The following is an 18,181-nucleotide window of genomic DNA, read 5'->3' on the forward strand; positions in this document are numbered from 1 at the left end:
TATCATGCACAAATGATCAAAATATGATCGACTCAAATTATACTCGGACTTCAAATTCAGTAGTTAAATAACTGCAGACAAGATAGTGCGACTCTCACAACCACTCCAAAGTGGCTCATCAGCATCTCTAAGTAAATCATAAAATCTACTAGTTGCATCGTTTGGTGCTTCTTCCTCTACTCCAATTGTTACATCACTAGGACCCATAGCAGAACTCACTTTTATTCCTACGACATCAAATATCAAATCTATATATGAATTATCGTGCACCACATTCACCCGTGCGTCAAAATTATTCCTAAATTCTTCACCATGAAAGGTCCAATTCTAATAATCACTCACAAAACCCTTCATGTATATGTGATGTTTAATGCCATGAGGTTCTACAAATCGATTGTTCTTAAAAATCTTGCAGGGACACCTAATCCGACCCGTGGGATCTATTGTACTGACACTTACCGTTGCAAATTCAATAAAACTTTCAACACCATCTATATATTTATGTGATACATCATTGTCAACTATCCTACGGTAGATCCATTCACGGTTTGCAATCATTTTATCGTATGATGTTACGAATAGTATCCTAACAAATTAAAAGAGAATCATCAGAATGCTATGATGAAGAAAATATCAAATTTATCATGCAATATATAATGCATGCTATATATTTGATACATCACACACACACACACATATATAATGTCATACAATCACAAGAACTATGATGCATGCATTGATAACTTAATATTTTCATGTGCAAACTATTCATAACACAATACATTCATTTGAAGCATGCTTTCATTATACAATTTCACATAGAAGTTATAATCAAATTGAAAGTAACTACATGCAAGCATGAATACAATCGCATCAAACATTGCAATACATCCAAATCATTCATATAAAAAAAAGTCAAACATGTACCTACAACAAACACACTTCAATATCCTGCTAATTACTACCATGCCTAGCATGAAATCCGTACTCCAAAAATAAGAACACTTTTATTCATATACATTAAAATCATACTCAGCATGATCTCCAAACTCCATCAAAACAATCCTAAATATCGACAACTAAGTGAGTGTGTGAATAAAAAAGTATTGCATCCAAAAAATTAAATAACATGTGATGCGCTTGCATCACTTACTCACCACTTGTATTTACCCAATTTGAATTACTTCTGCCTTTCAATTTTTTTTTTATTTCTTTTTGCATTACATTTTTTACAACATGTGATGCTTAGGAATAAGCATTGCGTAATTTGCTCAACAACGTACCTACAAAGAACATATATACAAAACAATACAGGGAAGAGGTTCGACCCCTCCCTGGCAAAAAAAAGTAATAGAGAGGGGTTCGGCACCTCCCTTGCAAAAAAAAAAGAAGGGGCCGAGCGGCCTCATGTCGGCCTCCCGAAACCCGAAAGAGAGAGAGGGGGGCGAGAGATGCGACAGGAGGTCACCGACCTTCTGTCGGCCTCCCGACAACAAAACATAGAGGAGGGAGGGCACAATAGGGGTTGTGGGCGCTCCGATAACCCAAAACAGAGAGAGGGAAGGGCACCGCAGGGGTTGCCGGCCCTCCGGCAACCTAAAACAGAGAGAGGGGAGAACACGACACGGGTTGCCGGTCCTCCGGGAACCCGAAAGAGAGAGAGGGGGGGCGAGAGATGCGGTAGGGGGCCACTGACCTCTTGCTAGCTTCCCAACAACGAAACAGAGAGAGGGGAGGGCACGACAGGGGTTGCCGGCCCTACGACAACCCCAAACAGAGAGAGAGGGGGGCGAGAGACGCGACCGAGGGCCATCGACCTCTCGACAACGAAACAAAGAGAGGGGAGGGCATGACAGAGGTTGCTGGCCCTTCGGCAACCCGAAACAGAGAGAGGGGAGGGCACGATAGGGGTTGCCGGCCCTTCGGGAACCCGAAAGAGAAAGAGGGGGGCGAGAGACGCGACAAGGGGCCACCGCCCTTCTGCTGGCCTCCCGACAACAAAACAAAGAAAGGGGAGGGCACGATAGGGGTTGTCGGCTCTCCAGCAACTCGAAAGAGAGTAAGGGGGGCGGGACCAAGAAGAAGGTGAGGAAGAGGGGTGCGGGGTCACCTCCGGTTGTCGAACGAGAGGAGGGCAGCCAACGGGTGGGCGACGAGAGGATGCAGGGCGGCCGACGAGAGGTCGTGGGGCGGCAGGCGGTCGATAGGAGGTCATGGGGTGACGGGCAGCAGACGGTAGGTCGACGAGAGCTCGACGGCCGGCAGTAGAGAAAAGAAAGGGAAAAGTGGTTTGAATTAGGGATTTACAGAAAATTTAGTGACGGATTAGCGACGGCCAAATGTCGTTGCCTACTCCATCGCAACTGTGCGACGGAGTGGCGACATAATTTGTACGTCGCTAATCCGTCGTTAGGTAGCGATGGATGAGCGTCGAACTAATTTTCGTCGCTAATTCTACAAATAATTCAAATGGTAACAACAGATATTTTGCTCTCGCTAATGAGCGACGAAAAAAATTTGTCGCCAATATCCATCGCTATTTGGAGTTTTTCTCTTAGTACCTGGGTATGGTTTTTGAACTTTCAACCAGCCCTAGGCCTGACCTGAGTTATGAGTAAGATCCACAAATTTTCAATGTAAGAAGGATAAAAAATATAATTTTACCGATGGTCTGAGTCTGGTTCAGGTAATCTTTATAGGATTCAGGTATGTTTTTTCTTATAATGGGTCCAGTAAGATCCGAATTTGAACCAGTACTAGTATCTCAAATCAGGTCTGAGTCTGATTTTACCTGGGTTCAAACCAAACCCGAACCGTTGACACCCCTAGAGGTACAAATTAAACGATTATCGGGTCTATTTTATCTGTATTTAAGCCTGGATCTGGACTCATTCTTCTGCTCCAGGCAGAATGGTATGACGAAAATATCATTGTGAAATTGGAAAGCAAAAACATGTCACGAGATATAATAGGGGTAGTTTCGGAATTGTCACAGCAATTGCTTTTGCAGTGACGCCCTTCCTACGCGTCATAATTCTACCTGGCGCTTTACATTCTCTTTTTCTTCAACTCGCCGATTAATCGCCACTAGAACATCAAAACAGAAAAGCGGACTGTCAAATCTCTTGGTTAAAAAAAAAAATTAACATAAATCAAATAAAAACAAAGCGGTTGTCGCCTAAATAAGGAAATGATCAACAAATGGAAAGAGCCTTTTCCCTACTTTCAAGCAAACAACTGCACGCCACAAAGGGGTTTGGCGTAGTGGGATGGGACCTAGGGTCGCTAGGCAGGTGGACGAAGTTCAAATCTCACGAGCTTCATCCTTGGCGTAAGTTGAAGAGTAACCTCTTTCTAGAGGCAGCGGTAAGCTCACAGAGTTATATATATAACAAAAGTACAAAACTACCAAGCTGAAAATCATATTAGCTTGATCCAACCACATAGATGTGTTCAACAAGACTAAGACTTTTGGATTGTGTTTTCCACTACAAGAATACCATTTCTTGAATCATGAAGTTATATTTCAAGATTAAAATTTTTTAAAAATAGATTAAAAAAGATTGGATTTGATTCAAGCTGATTACCTTACAGTTTTGGAAAATGGCTAAAAAACATTGTTTTGTAAACTTGTTCGAATCTTCAAACCACGGTTGCCGGAAACTCCACTTACATGTAAGAAACTCATCTCCTCGAAAAAAGTTTTCAAAGTCGAAAACCATTCATTTCTGAAACTTGTGAAAAACTTTTAAAAAACATGAGAAACCCGTTTTGGTATATTTTTCCAAGTTTTTCTTAAATAAGTTCTTTTCAATAAAAGTTGAGATATATGTGTTATTCAAAATTTCAATTACTTATTTTAATTGTAATAAACGTAATTATATATTTTATGTGTGGAGGAGAGAGAGGTTTTTGCTTCCTTTTCGTTTGGGAATAACGGAATCCCACAAACAATGGAAGTAGAAGGAAAGCAAGACCAGTTCGTTAGGTTGGTACAGTTTGGGGATTCAAACCTAAAAAAAGAAACAAATAAATAAATAAATAAAAATAAAAAATTCCCGGTTTACGCGTCCCAAGAGAGCGCAAACCGCAAACTCCGACTGCCACAAAACAACTCGCCGATTCGGCGTTACCGAACTCCAGCAAAGCACGACGTCGGCTGCCGATGAATTGAAAAAATCGGCGTCGTGTTTGAAAAATCGTTAAAAAAGAAAATAGGAAAAAAAAGGGTGGCGAAGAAAAAAGGACGGGTTTGGAGAGAGAGAGAGAGAGAGAGACGGGGGGGGAGGGGGGGGGAGAGAAAGAAGAGGGAGCGTGTGTCGACTGCGACAGTTTGGACGAAATGGCGGACAGACATTGAGGGAGAGAGAGAGAGGGAGTGAGAGCGGACGTCACAGGGGCAGAAGAGAGAGAGAAGAGAATTCCGATTCTCTTCGATTCCCCCAATCCCCGTTTCCCTTTCTCCTTGATCGCTTGCGAGCCCCCGTCCCCGCACGAAGCGTTCGTTTTTTGTTTTTCCTGTTTCTTTTTCTCTTATCTGGTTCGCTGTTTCTCTTATTCGGTAAGGTTTCAATCCCTGTTCCTTCTCTGAAACAATCATCATCATCATCATCATCATCATCATCATCATCGTCGTCGTCTTCGTCTATATGATGATAAATATCGCGCTATACGCTTTGAATTTCGGACAAATTTGCTTAATTTCCATTATTCGGTGTTAATTTGCCGTTAATCTTTACGATTATCATCGACGATCCGTATACGCTTTGAATTTCGGAAACACTTGCTTAATTTCCCATGATCCGGTGTTAATTTGTCATTAATCTTTAAGATTATCATCGACGATCCGTATACACTTTGAATTTCGGACAAATTTGCTTAATTTTCCATGATTCGGTGCTGATTTTCCATTAATCTTCGCGATTATGATCGATGATCCGTTATTGCTTTGATCTATAGAGCTGATCGGTTAATTCTGTAATACGTGTAATTCTTCTCTCTCTCTCTCTCTCTGTTTTTGTGTTTCTAATTTTAATCTCTCTCTCTGTTTTTGTGTTTCTAATTCTAATCTCTCTCTCTCCCTTGTTTTATAGTTTTAAATCAAATCTTATTAATCATCACCGTGATCATCAATTTTTTTATCTTCTGATCCGTTACTAATTTATTTATAAAGATTCGTTATAATAAATTAATGATTATGAAGAGTTTTTTTTATGACGAAGTTCCCTGCCAAAGCAGGTAATCTCCGGGTGGGGTCATCGACACCCAAGCCATGATTATGAAGAATTTAGTTAATTGATTAACTAATGAATTAGTTAATTAATTTGTTAATCTGTTAAAGTGATGTGATTATATTAAAGAGTGTATATTTCTTATCAGTTCTTAAATGATTTAAACGTTTTTCTTTTCTTCTGCGCTATTTCCTTTATTTCTGATACATGTTTCCTGGGATGTGTTCTTTTCCTTTTCCATTTCCTTGTAGGTTTCTCGTTATAAATTTTAAAATATATTTAAAAAATTGTTTAATTTGTCATTTGTTTTTCTCATGCTAATTGTCATCTTGTTGTAGAGAATTTTCGTTCTTAATGAATATTTGTGCTGATTTAGGATAGGATGATATAAAATTGTGTTAAAATTCTGATGTTGTCATATGATGTTAGGTTTTTTTTTTTAAATTGCAAGATACCATTGTAAAATTTGGTCTACACCTTTTGGTATTTGATGATTTATAATATTCTTAAATATTTATTTATTTGAACCACTTGTTTCACTTTCCAGGAAACCTATGAATTTGTGATACTTTCTCATTTGCTCGAAGTTATCCCATTTATTCTTCTTAAATCTAGCTTTTCCTTTTCTCTTTTCCACTCACTTTTTAAGAGGATTACTTGCGAAAGAAGTTTTTTTTCTTAAGATCAAGTAAGCTTGGCTTCATTCTCCTCTCTTTTAATTCTATGGTGAAGGTGTACAGATACTAACTTTTGAGTCTCATTTTACTTTTATATAACAAAATGAATCGAAGAAGTATGACTTCTCTGTTTCTATTCTTAAATTTCCCTGTTTTGTTGAATCAGAGTTCATCTTATCAAACTATTCCTTGCAACTAATTGTAATGCATGTATTGCATCATCCTGTTCAAGCTTGCTTTTGGTTGTTAGCAGTTTTCTAGATCATTAGTCCATCTGCTCGTGCAGCTAACCATTTGATGAATATGTTGTGTTTTAGCTCTTAGTTGATGGTGATGATTGATGAGTTCTTGATTACTGAATGCACTCAAACTCTTTTCTCTGTATTTTTCACCTTCCAGTTTCTCATTAATTTTTTCTTTTTCTTTTTTTCATTTCTAGAACATTAGATTTTGCCCTGGTTTAAAGGCAGCTAGAGTTGACAGAGGGCTCAAGTTCTGCAGCTAGAATTATACTGTTTAATTTATTGTTTTGGTGGACCTTGGGATTTGCTGGGGTTCCTTCTTTGTTGTAGAAAGGTAAAAGGAGGCTTGATTCTTATAGTGAGTGAATTCATCACCGGTTTTATATAAAATGTAAGGTAATTGGCATATATTGAATGCAGGAGAATACTTATTGGTTGCTTTTATCGCATTCAACACAAAGAGATGATATGTTGTTCTCAACTGGCTCGTTAAGAAATCAGAAGGGTTTCATGTATGAAAACCTGGCAAACTGGAATCTCCTTTTTGTTTAGCAGTTACTGCATTGCCCCGTTGAGAAATGGGCAGTCGATGGAACCTCTTTGGGTTTCCACTGTGCTGGATCTTTCTTGCGGTTTTGACTTTTCACCTCAAGATCGAAGTGTGCTGCTCGCTTAATATAGAAGGTAGATAAATTGCATTGTCTCTTGTCCCTGTTTTATTTTTCTAGTAAAATTCCAAGAGAAGTTTCCATCTATGTTTATCTTTTGTTTACTATGCCAGTTTAATGTGATGACAGTGTCCCCTGTTCATCTCAGTTGGTTCCTGTTTGATGTTATTTATTTGATGATTAGTGATAATAGTTCAAAATTCAGGCTTAGCTTTGTTGGAGTTCCGTGCAAGAGTGGATTCAGACCCTTGTGGTGCCCTTTCTAATTGGGACCCCAATGATGATAGCCCCTGTATGTGGTCTGGAGTGCTTTGCCATGATGATGAAGTGCATATTCTGTAAGTGGTTCAAGCCTGTACCTCCTTTATTTCCTTGCAGATTTTTTAGAATGAGTCATGGATCTTTCTTTCTTTCTTTCTTGAACCATCAAACATTTATGATATATGGGGAAATAACACTTCCATAAAATCACTAATAACGATCATGTCTTAAAGTGTAAGACCCAATTCCATTCATGGTCTAAAGCTAAAAAGGATAAGATTGATACTGTTCATCCAACCCAAGTGCTTATCTCACTTCTCATTTATTTGAGGAATATTGGTTGGTTGGGCTTTGCATAGATGCTACAAACTCTTAATTGTCAACAGTTGCCATGTTGATTCGTTTTGACCTCTTTGGTCTGCATTCTCAACTTTGACTCAATTGTTGCAGGGATCTCAGTGAGTTTGCTCTAGGAGGGACTCTGGCACCAGAGATTGGGGAACTTCGCAACATGAGAGCACTGTAAGCATATCTTTTGCATTTTCTTGTCTCATAGAAGGATTATATTTAATGTTGTTACTTCATGATGCCTTCTTCCCTTAGATGTCTTTTCTGCGGTCTTACTATGTTCCACAGTTATCAAAGTATGATATCTTTTTGACATGCGTTCACATCATCTTTTCAGTTGTGACTTGGTTATGTTTATGATACTCCTAATTTACCTTATTGTATTCATTCTCAACTATTCCTGGACAGGACTTTGTGCCCTTTACATTGTCACAAATATACGAGAATACAAATAAAGCACCGGCACTAGTGGAAGATTTGGATGTGCCTGGCCTTTTCATGATCCGTTATGCATTCGTGTGTTTCTCTATCTTAGACAGAGATCAGTATCCCCAAAAGTCCTTTTGTTTCATACTAAATTCAGTTTCCTGTTTTCATGATTGTTTACTTTTCTTTCATTTAGATGAGTTGAGAATTCGTCACAGATTTTTGCCAATGTTTGGAGAATATCATCACAATGTGATAAAAATGGTTAAATAGCTCAATACCATTTATTTTCCAAATATCAGGAGTATGAAAATATCAATGATATTATCATAAATTTTTATTTTCTCCTGTTTATTAATTTTCTATTTTTTGAACAATTCTCTATTTATTTAGCTTCATATTAAAGAAATTATGTATTTTCTTTACATTAATTTTTTTTGCTAGGGCTGATTTTTTTCCCTATCTTGTGCTATTATTTCACTTCTTATTTTCAAATTGTGAAGTACAACAATTTTTCTGAGATTAACAGAAAAACCTATAATGTCCAAAGATTTTGATGCCTGGGACAGGAATATGTGACTGTTAAAGATAATATCTAAGCATAAGTTGTATTCATGTAGAAACAATAAATCCATTTCAAATCAATGGCTGTATTCAGGAAATAACTAAATCTGGCGCTATATTTTATGTGACACTGATGTACCAACTAATATTATTTATATTGAAATTTGTTTTCATATGGAAAGATTTAAGTGCCCCTGAATGTCGCGGGTCTTCTTTTAATTGTCTGTTGAAGCACAGAGTCAGTGGGTAGATATAACTTCTAATCATCAGCACATGAGATAGGGGAAACATCTTCTTGATGAATCTGCCAAACATCTAGGTTGAAATACCAAAAAACAGTTTGACGCTACAATATGCCTATTGTTTATTGAAATTAAGTAGGACTATGATATTTATGAGAACAATTATGTTTAATTAACCCCACTCATTTCCCAGGGATGTGATCTTCACAATCCACGTCTGGGATAACAAACATAAGGATGATGTGATTTTTGAAGAATGTATACAATGACAGAATTCAGAAAATCAAGCTGTTTTTCAAAAAGCCATATTTCCATCAAACTGGTTCAAGGTAGGAAAGATATGTAGAGGGACCGTGAATATTGCATCTTGGGTCTTCAATCTGTGCTTCAACAATAATAAAATTATGGTTACACCTAATGTAGTCTTTAACTTAGTTATGTACTCCTGGTAATTTTTGTGGAACATTTGAGCTGAAAATGTTTTGTATGATTAATCTTTTAGGCCTCAAAAGCTTTCTGTATTAGTGAAGAGAATATGGGTTATATACCTATTCTCAGATGCCACATCTTCATTTTTTCTTGCTTGTGCTTTATTACATCTTCTCTTGTTTTGGCAGCATCCTCTATAAGAACAACTTCTCTGGTGTCATCCCTAAGGAAATTGGAGAACTAACAAAGCTGGAGGTTTTGGACCTTAGGCACAATAATCTAAGTGGTCAGATTCCTACTGAAATTGGAAATGTGTTGTCTCTAAAGCACCTGTAAGTCTGTGTTCTTAACATCTAATTTTCTTTTTCCATTTCCATAATCACATATCCTAAATTAGTTTCTATATTCCTTGAATTGTAGCCTTCTTTGCAACAATAGTTTTGAAGGGGGTTTACCTCCTGAGCTGGTAAATCTTTGCATGTCCTCGGAGTCACAAGTTGATCAAACTCTTCCATCTGATTTTAGACTTCAACTTGGCTGCATGAACAGCAAAGTTGGAATGAGGTAAAGTGGTGTTTACGTTACTAATCTGGCAGTTTCTTTGGAGCGCCTTGTTTACTTTTGTTTAAGTTCAAGTTGAAGGAAATTAATGTCTTTCATTGTTAATTCTTTTCATTTTTAGTCACTTTTTAAGTAGTCATCATTTCAACATTATTGAATATATCAGATGTGGCCACCTCAGAATATGCACAATAATGTTGGTTGAGATAATCTCTCTCTCTCTCTCTCTCTCTCTCTCTCTCTCTCTCTCTCTCTCTCTCTCTCTCTCTCTCTCTCTCTCTCTCTCGGCAGCAGACACATTCTACCGAGTTGTTATCATTAATTTGATCTAATTTTCCAAGTTTAGAAAAAGAGAAATTCAAATGTTAACGAGTTGTAATTAGAAAATTTCTATCCTTCTTTAACTTGTAAACTAAATGCCTTAAGGAACTTATATCTACAATGATAGAGATCAAATAGCTTCAAGATTGCCTTTTACTTTAGTGGATAACCAATAAATGGATAAAAATCATAAACAATTTCCTTTTATGTAAACTCCAATCTCCTGGACCCCTCACACATCATTTTTCAATATCTATCTCTATGGACTTACGAAATCAATATGAGGCTTTTTACATCTCCTATGGCCTTTTCATCTAGAACCTAATTCCTCATAAATCAAAGCCGTATTCATATGAATTCGTAACGTCTATACTTTCATGTGGAAGAAGGGGAAGACTGCAATACGAGACTACAAACTCTATTTTGAGGTCTGGTTTGTGTCATCTTAGTGAGACAGCAGGAAACTTACATTGAGATTGAATCCCTTTGCTTCCCTTTGAGGGGCTTACATATGAGCCATAACGTGGTATCCAGTTTCTATATATAATTAAAAATAGTATTCATGGACAAATTTTGGACCAATAAAGTATCTGATCTCATAGTTAGTATGTTGACCTTGACACAGTTGTTGTCTGATTGATTTGGTTTGCATTCAGGAGCCCATTAGAAAAAAGAAACATATGCCTATATCATTTTCTAATAATCTGAATCCTTGATTTATGAAATGGATGGTTTAAGTAATTCAACTTGTATATCCTTAACTGCCTATGCAGTGGCCTAAAACTTTTCATGCACAATCTGAAGATCAAGCCGTTACTCGAGTTGATATATCCATAACTGCTCATCCAGCAGCCTAAAACTTTTCATGCACAATCTGAAGATCAATCCGTTACTCGAGTTGGGTAGGGCCATAGAGGTGGGACAACCCAGCTGCCTGCAGTTGGTAACCCGAGATTGTTGCATCCTGGGTCCCTAGCATCCTTGAACCAGGCTCTTCACTATAAAAGAAAATAATCATAACATAGCGAGTAAAATTGCTGAAAGTACACATAATTTCCTCTTCTTTGATGACCATCCATGTTGCCATAATTCTCCTAGCAATAGGTTATTACACTTTGCTAATATTTTGTGAAGGCTTTATAAGCTATTTTTTTAGAATTGAAAACAAAAAGCTTTCTCATTTTTGCCAGAAAAAATGTGTTATAAATATATATTGAAAACCAGAAAATGGTGGAGTTTCTTGACTGAAATGAGAGGGAGAGGCACAATGTTTCAATAGGTCAGTTTTGAAAAACAGCATCCTGTTGTTTTCTCCAATATCTTTTTTGAGCACCAAAACAATAGTTTCAGAACAAATTTCTGTGGAATTATTGGCCTTATCTGCGACATTGAATGTTTTGCTGCATAATAGGGATAAGTTTGAGTTTTCAAATGATCTTGTTTGCACACATGGAAGACCGATCTGAGACTGAAAAATAATAATAACTGTAAGTTGTTAAAAGGAAAACTTCTAAACTTCAAAGGTTACCTCTCTAATTGAGAACAAATCTCGTATCTCTAGTATATGGTTGGACATGATGCAATTTTCAGTGAAACATCTCATTTTAGCAAGTTTTTCCAGGCTTGCAAATGGCAATGAGGAGAGTCCTCAAGGATTTCCAGGTAAGTGCATAACTGATGCTTATCATCTCCCCATTTTTTAGAATATAGTATTGTTTGTCTTGCATAAACCAGCTTCAAATTAACTGAAGTCTTGCTTTATTTTATAGCAGATAGTGAACCACGTAAAGATCAGTATGTGCAACATCTACCTACTGCCCGCCGCAAACTTCTAGATGCAGCTGTGAACCTGCCTGCTGCTCCTATTAGCGGAGGTCAATTCTCATCAGGTGTTCCTGATTTAAGCAGTGGTTATTTTTCAGCAACTCCTGCTAAAGGGGACAGTGCCTCATCTGCACCTTCATCATCACTGTCCCCTCCCCCCCCTTCCACTGCTCCTTCTACTGTTCCAGATCAAAAGCCTAGTTCTGGCCCTCCTTCTGGAACATCAGACAGTAAATCACATAACGATCATCAGACGGCAAGCAGGTGGGTTTATGTTATCGCACTTCCTGGTGTTGCTGTCATTCTAGTTGTCTGTCTTGCACTGCTTTTCATGTGCCGAAGTCGAGGTGTTGCTACAATTGGGCCTTGGAAGTCCGGACTAAGTGGTCAACTGCAGAAGGCATTTGTGACAGGTGAGTTTTTTGTTTTTTTTGTTCTTTTCATTTATTACATGGGAAAACTGCACCTGGGATCAGGGACCTGGCCATGTTGGTCTTGACCTGCTGTATCTATGGTCATTGTCCTGGTGGCATAAAACTCCAATGGCACCCCCTTCGACCCCCAGGGAGCCTCCTGCTCTGCCTTGCAGTTGGGGGCACCCACACAGGGACTCAAACTCGGGATAGGGGGAGACCTCCCTATCTACAAGTTCGAGACCATGTGGGCGACCCCTGGGGGTCTGACAGGTGAGTTACATAAGCACAACTTATCTACTTATTCATGTCCCCACTTGACCAAGTCACATATCAGAGTGTATCCTAATCCCTTGTTTCAAACTTTCTTCCACCATTGCAAAAGTCATGTTGTATCATATGATATGATGCACAATAATGAAATGTGGGAAGTCTGATATGATCTACCATCAGGCTTGCTCTTTAGTCTTTTTTTTTGTCTTTAATATTTTTTGAGGTTGGGGTGGGGTGGATTATAGCAGCAAATAGATATGTTTTTTTATTTTCTTATAATTGTTCCCGGTTTTGATGGAATATTTAAAGATAAATCAAGCCCTAATTGCATAGGTAGACATAAAATGCTTAACCTTTCCTTGTTAAGGTATTGTCAAAAAAGGAATTTAATTGCTTATAAAATTTTAATTTTGCATCTTTCTGATTCTGATTTCCTTGTCTTTTCTTCTTTTTGCATTATCAATTGCATTTTATATTTTTTATATGATTATATTTTTCTTATTTCATAGGTACTTTTATGTAAATCACTTCTATTGCTTCACTGTTAAACTTTAGAGTGTTCATTTCAGTATGTTGCTGTTTATGGTTAATGGTCTCAGTTGCTTTTTATTCAATTTGTGCTTTATTATTTTTTTCTGTGTTCAAGTATGCTAGTCTTATCAATTGAAAATGTTGAATTTGTGAACTACATGGACTGTGCTTTGTGTCTCAATTTTTAGTTCACTACTTAACAATTGTCTACAGATGCTCTTTTGTTAATGTTCACTTTTAAATTGAATGTTGCTATCGTCGTTTCTAATGTGAATATATGGTATCAGGAGCACCCAAGCTCAATCGTGCGGAGCTGGAGACTGCTTGTGAAGACTTCAGTAATATCATTGGTACTTTGCCCGATTGCATGATATTCAAAGGAACACTGTCAAGTGGAGTTGAAATAGCAGTAACATCCACCACAGTTACATCAACCAAAGATTGGTCTAAATGTTCTGAACTGTACTTCAGGAAAAAGGTTTGGATCGCTCAAACTAAGAATAAAGCAAAGCTAAAGTTCTTTAACGATTTGGTTACTTATTTTGGGTTTGCATCATATGTAGATAGATATGTTATCGCGCTTAAACCACAAGAACTTCATCAATCTTCTTGGCTACTGCATTGAGGATGAACCTTTTACTAGAATGATGGTTTTTGAGTATGCTCCAAATGGGACCCTCTTTGAACATTTGCATGGTGAGTATCACTTTAACTGGGAACCCATATATTTGTACATTCACTGCAAAGGTATCCAGATGTTAACCTTCAAATGAGTGTTTAAGGAGGCGGACTATGACTCGGGATAATTTACTCTTGGCTCAAGTGAGTTTAAAGTTGCATGATCTCGAGGGATCACCAAGTAGCATTGCACTGGGTCAATGAGTGTATTGATCATACCATATACGAATTGGGTTCATAACTTCATACTTTGTACTCTACATTAGAAGGGCGAGATTCAATTTATTTATTTGTTTATCTGACTTTCAGTCAAAGAAGTTGAACACTTGGATTGGAGTGCAAGAATGAGGATTATCATGGGTCTGGCTTATTGCCTACAGTACATGCACCATGAACTAAGCCCACCAGTAGCTCATCCTAATCTGCATTCAACTTCTATCTATTTGATGGATGATTTTGCTGCTAAGGTATCTTATATCTCTTTTTCTCTGTTGTTCATTTTCATTTTATTGGAAGTGAAATTTAATCATGTACTTTTGTGGTGTTCTTTAGTTGGCAGATTTTAGCTATGGGAAGGGGTCAGCAGAGAAAAAGCCCTCTGGTGATAATGATGTGGAACAAATGGATTGGCCTTATGCAGATCTGGAGGGAAATATCTATAACTTTGGAATTCTTCTATTGGAAATTATTTCTGGGAAACTTCCTTATTCTGAAGAACAAGGGTTTCTGGTTAACTGGGTAATGATTGAAAGCATATGTTTGTTTTACTGCATCCGAATTCTCTAGACTTGCATGACATTTGATGAGATGTGATCAAATATTCTTGAAAACGTTTACTGTCTGATCACTTTCAAAAGTTTGGATATCTCAGTGTTTTGCTATCCATATTATTGAAGCTCATGTCACACTGATCAATTCTAATGTGGTTCATAGGCATTTGATAAGAACTCTATTTTCTACCATGTTTTTCATTTTCTTGCTTCTGCTCTTTTGTCTTTGGCATCTTTTTTCTTTTTGGTTAAAAGTGTTTCCTCATTTCCCCCATTGTTGGATGCATGTGTTTCAGGCCGTTGATTATTTGAACTATAAACGTAGCATCAGCTACATGATTGACCCCACGTTGAAGTCTTTCAAGAACGATGAGCTAGATATCATTTGTGAGGTAATTCAGCAATGCATTCACCCAGACACAAAGCAGAGACCAACAATGAAGGAAATAACCGCAAAATTGAGAGAAGTAATAGGAATTTCACCAGAATCTGCAAATCCAAGGCTCTCTCCCCTTTGGTGGGCTGAACTCGAGATACTTTCCGTTGAAGCCAGTTAGCTAAACCTTGCTTGATCGTGCGTGCGGATCAGCTCTTGTAAGCCTTTACGTAGCCGTTGTATAATCTGTATGTTTTCTTACATCATCTCTCTACTGTGTTTTTTTTTTCATTACCCAAACGGTGGCGGTGATCTATCCCTCTTTATCTCAACTGCTTTGGTCTTGGGTCTTCCTATTTTCTTCCCGATTTTTTGATTTTTTTTAACCAAACAAATCTCAATAAAAGGTGGCCTAAAGTATCACAATGGGGTTGCATACCCAACTTATACTGAAGGTGTCTTTAAGAGATTGAGATACTAGAGGGAAAAGTGTGATCTCAATCAAGGTTGTTAAATGCGATGAGGAGAAGCGAGGCGTTGAGCCTGCGCTTCGCCACTGAGGCGTACGCCTCTGAGGCGTACACCTCTCACAACATGAGACTCTCAAGTATCCGTGGTATTATCTAAAATATCGTAAAAATATGTGACATCATACTCAACGCCTCGCACTAGTTATACATTTCATCATTATTACGGTGAACATGGCTGCTTCTAACCCAGAAATCCCAGATTTGGGTTAGAAACTTTTTATATTTACTTTAAGCGCATCACAGCAACGCCTCAGTACCTTGAGCGTGCGCCTCGCCTCTGAGGCGTACGCCTCTCACAACACTGATCTCAATCTCTGTAATATTTTTTTTTCCTTTTTTTTTTCATCTTCCTTTTAAACATCCTATTGTATATTCTTCTGTATACTACTGAAGTTTTGCATCTCTTTAAATATAAATACATATATTTATATCTCTGTTTTTGTGCTGTTCCAGTCATGGACCATGTTACTTGAGCCTGTCTTCATTTATGTGGAGCATAAAAGGAAAAGAGAAACCGGACGGATTTGTTGACGTGAAATACGTAGGGTCACCAGCCCATCTTTGTGTGGAGTTCTTTGTTCAATATGTTTACATGTCAAGTATCTTTGTATCAAATGTTTGTCTATATAAAGTTGAGATTTGTGCGTCCGAATTCGGTCGCCTTATGTGTCAAATTCCATACAATAATATGCCTGTGTAATGGATCAATCGTACATACCTCTCTCTCTCTCTCTCTCAACCCATTTGGACCCAATTCCCATTCCGTCTTAATTTCTTCAATATAGAATTTTGAACAAGGAAAACCTCTTGTTTTTTTCTTTATTGATATGAAAATCTAATTTGTTCCGAAGAATGGGTGAAAAATGTATTACTTGAAACGGCCACCGAGTAATAGATATCTTGGTATGTTGGGTTTGGATCGTAGTTGAATTAACTAAGTACGTAGACTTGGGTTTGGATTAGATGTAGAATTATCTTGGATATACATGGACCTGCAGCCATTACACATTGAGAGGTCTCGTGTTGTCCGTGGACTTGAGTTGGTGTCCGCAATGTAAAACTCTACAGCGCCCCTCTGTTCACTGGGGATCATTTCCCATTTGGCTTAAATCCTTCCCCAAAGAACGAATACTCCGAGTACGAAACTCTCGACCTAGGGCTGGTAAACGAGCTGAACAAGCTGAGCTTGAAGTTTTCAAGCTTGGCTAATTCTTGTGGTGAGCCAAGCGGTGTCCGAGCTTATAATGAGCCCGAGTTAATCGAGTCAACTTGAAGCTGGCTTGTTTATAGAAAAACTAAGCTGGAAGAAATAGGATTACAAAAAAATACATGTAAATATATATAAAATATAAATTTTTAATACCTAAAAGCTTATATGAGTCAAGCTGAGCTGAGTACCTATTGTTCATATTCAGCTTGCCGAGCTTATTTTATGAGATTGAATGAGTTTTTATGAACCGAGTCACAAGCGACTCAGCTTGTTTTGTATCCCTATCTTGACTTGCTTTCAGCTCAAAAGCCTTAAGCCAACCCACTCAGTCAGGTGCTTGGAGCCCTTATGGGCAAATGATCGAATAACTTAGAGTTATTGAAATCTTTTTAGATGGGTGGGAAGATCGCTTTCTAGAAACTCGCTTTGGAAGTGTGATACTTCTCACTTCTGAAACTTGATGAGAATCTCGATTATCTCACACTTCTTTTGTGATTTTCACATGTTTCAGCCATTCTTCTTACATTTTCTCCCACTCTATTTTTCTTATATTTTATGTGTTTCCTATCACCCTTTTCACTCACTTCTATGTGCTTTCACTAAATTATCGGTCATCATTTTTAGTTTTTGTTAAAAATTTAATTTTTACACTAAAAAATTAAAATTATGAAATTTAGGAATAGTCACTTTTAATTTAGTTTTTATTTGCATTGTATTTTAATTTTCATTTAATTTTTATATTGTTTTTTGTTCTTCGCTTTCTGCTTCATATATATTTTCAAAGCTTTCGCTTTTTGTATCTTTTTAGCTTTTGCTTTCTAGTCTGGCAACCTTCGTATAACTTGTCATAATTTTCATTGCAAAAATTTTTTTTTTAGCCTTTTGAGGCATATTCATCTAAAGAGAGACTACAAATAGAATAAAGCAAAAATTTTCAATTTGGCATAGAAAATTAGCAAACTCTATCCACTAATGGGAGAATTACCCACATTTTGGGACAAGCCAATCAGTTTAGTTTGTTCATTTATCTTTTTCAAAAAATAGCATCACGAGGGCTCTCTGCTGATCTGGTATGGGTGACCTGTGAATTTCACCAAGTTAACAGAATGTCATGAGTTCAAAACCCACAAGGGGGTGTCCTTTGTCAAAAGGTCGAAGCTGGGTGTACTCTCCGGTGGGTTGGGTGGACATCAAGGGTTTTACCAACAGGAGGCCAGCCAATGTGCGGATAGAGCAATGGGTTTGGATCAATTAAACCCACCCGCCTCAATGTAACCATGGGTTTGGATTGTGTCTGAAATCTGAACCTGTTTCAAGAGCGGGTGGGCTCTTCGATATAAAAAATATAGACATGAACCTGTTTGTAGCCGACTCATTTTTATGCTCGATCAAAACGTTCTATGCAACCTATATGTGAATCGACCTGAACCTGAACTTTCTTTATATCAACACATGTTTCATATCTGACCCGATTTCATATCCAATATCCAACCCAAACAGTTCTATAAAATACGTACTTGAACCAACCCAAACTTGAAACCATTAGCTTTTCATACCCGATTGAACCCGAACAGGAACCCGTTTTGGACCTGATCCATTACTGAAT

General features: G+C 37.7%; 1 protein-coding gene across 3 annotated transcripts; it reads left to right on the plus strand.

The window, feature by feature from the left end:
• The first annotated feature begins 4,273 nt into the window (after positions 1–4,273).
• LOC149843828 (protein MALE DISCOVERER 2-like) lies at positions 4,274–16,088 on the plus strand. 3 transcript variants are annotated; one of them, XR_016430917.1, is made up of 15 exons: positions 4,274–4,561; positions 6,348–6,484; positions 6,571–6,834; positions 7,024–7,156; positions 7,530–7,601; positions 9,277–9,420; positions 9,509–9,652; positions 11,592–11,632; positions 11,740–12,207; positions 13,299–13,489; positions 13,575–13,707; positions 13,999–14,156; positions 14,242–14,427; positions 14,756–15,083; positions 15,819–16,088. XR_016430917.1 is itself a non-coding variant. In XM_090000079.1 (15 exons), the coding sequence occupies exons 3-14, from the start codon at positions 6,729–6,731 to the stop codon at positions 15,014–15,016; spliced, it is 2,037 nt and encodes a 678-aa protein (XP_089856205.1). In that variant the 5' UTR covers positions 4,274–4,561; positions 6,348–6,484; positions 6,571–6,728; the 3' UTR covers positions 15,017–15,053; positions 15,819–15,957. The 3 variants fall into 3 exon arrangements, 1 of the variants encoding a protein (XP_089856205.1); XR_016430918.1 differs by having other exon boundaries at positions 11,743–12,207; XM_090000079.1 differs by having other exon boundaries at positions 14,756–15,053; positions 15,819–15,957.
• Positions 16,089–18,181: the final 2,093 nt, after the last annotated feature.

This window comes from Nuphar pumila, chromosome 3 (assembly GCF_984573655.1).
Source record: "Nuphar pumila chromosome 3, dmNupPumi1.hap1.1, whole genome shotgun sequence".
Taxonomy (NCBI): Eukaryota; Viridiplantae; Streptophyta; class Magnoliopsida; order Nymphaeales; family Nymphaeaceae; genus Nuphar; species Nuphar pumila.

What these genes read in the sequence shown, in the direction of transcription:
- LOC149843828 (XM_090000079.1), top strand. Translation starts at nt 6,729, where the DNA reads ATGGGCAGTCGATGGAACCTCTTTGGGTTTCCACTGTGCTGGATCTTT. An exon ending in CTTCGCAACATGAGAGCACT is followed by an intron (nt 7,602 to 9,276) that starts GTAAGCATATCT and finishes TTGTTTTGGCAG; the next exon opens with CATCCTCTATAAGAACAACT. An exon ending in AACAGCAAAGTTGGAATGAG is followed by an intron (nt 9,653 to 11,591) that starts GTAAAGTGGTGT and finishes AAGTTTTTCCAG; the next exon opens with GCTTGCAAATGGCAATGAGG.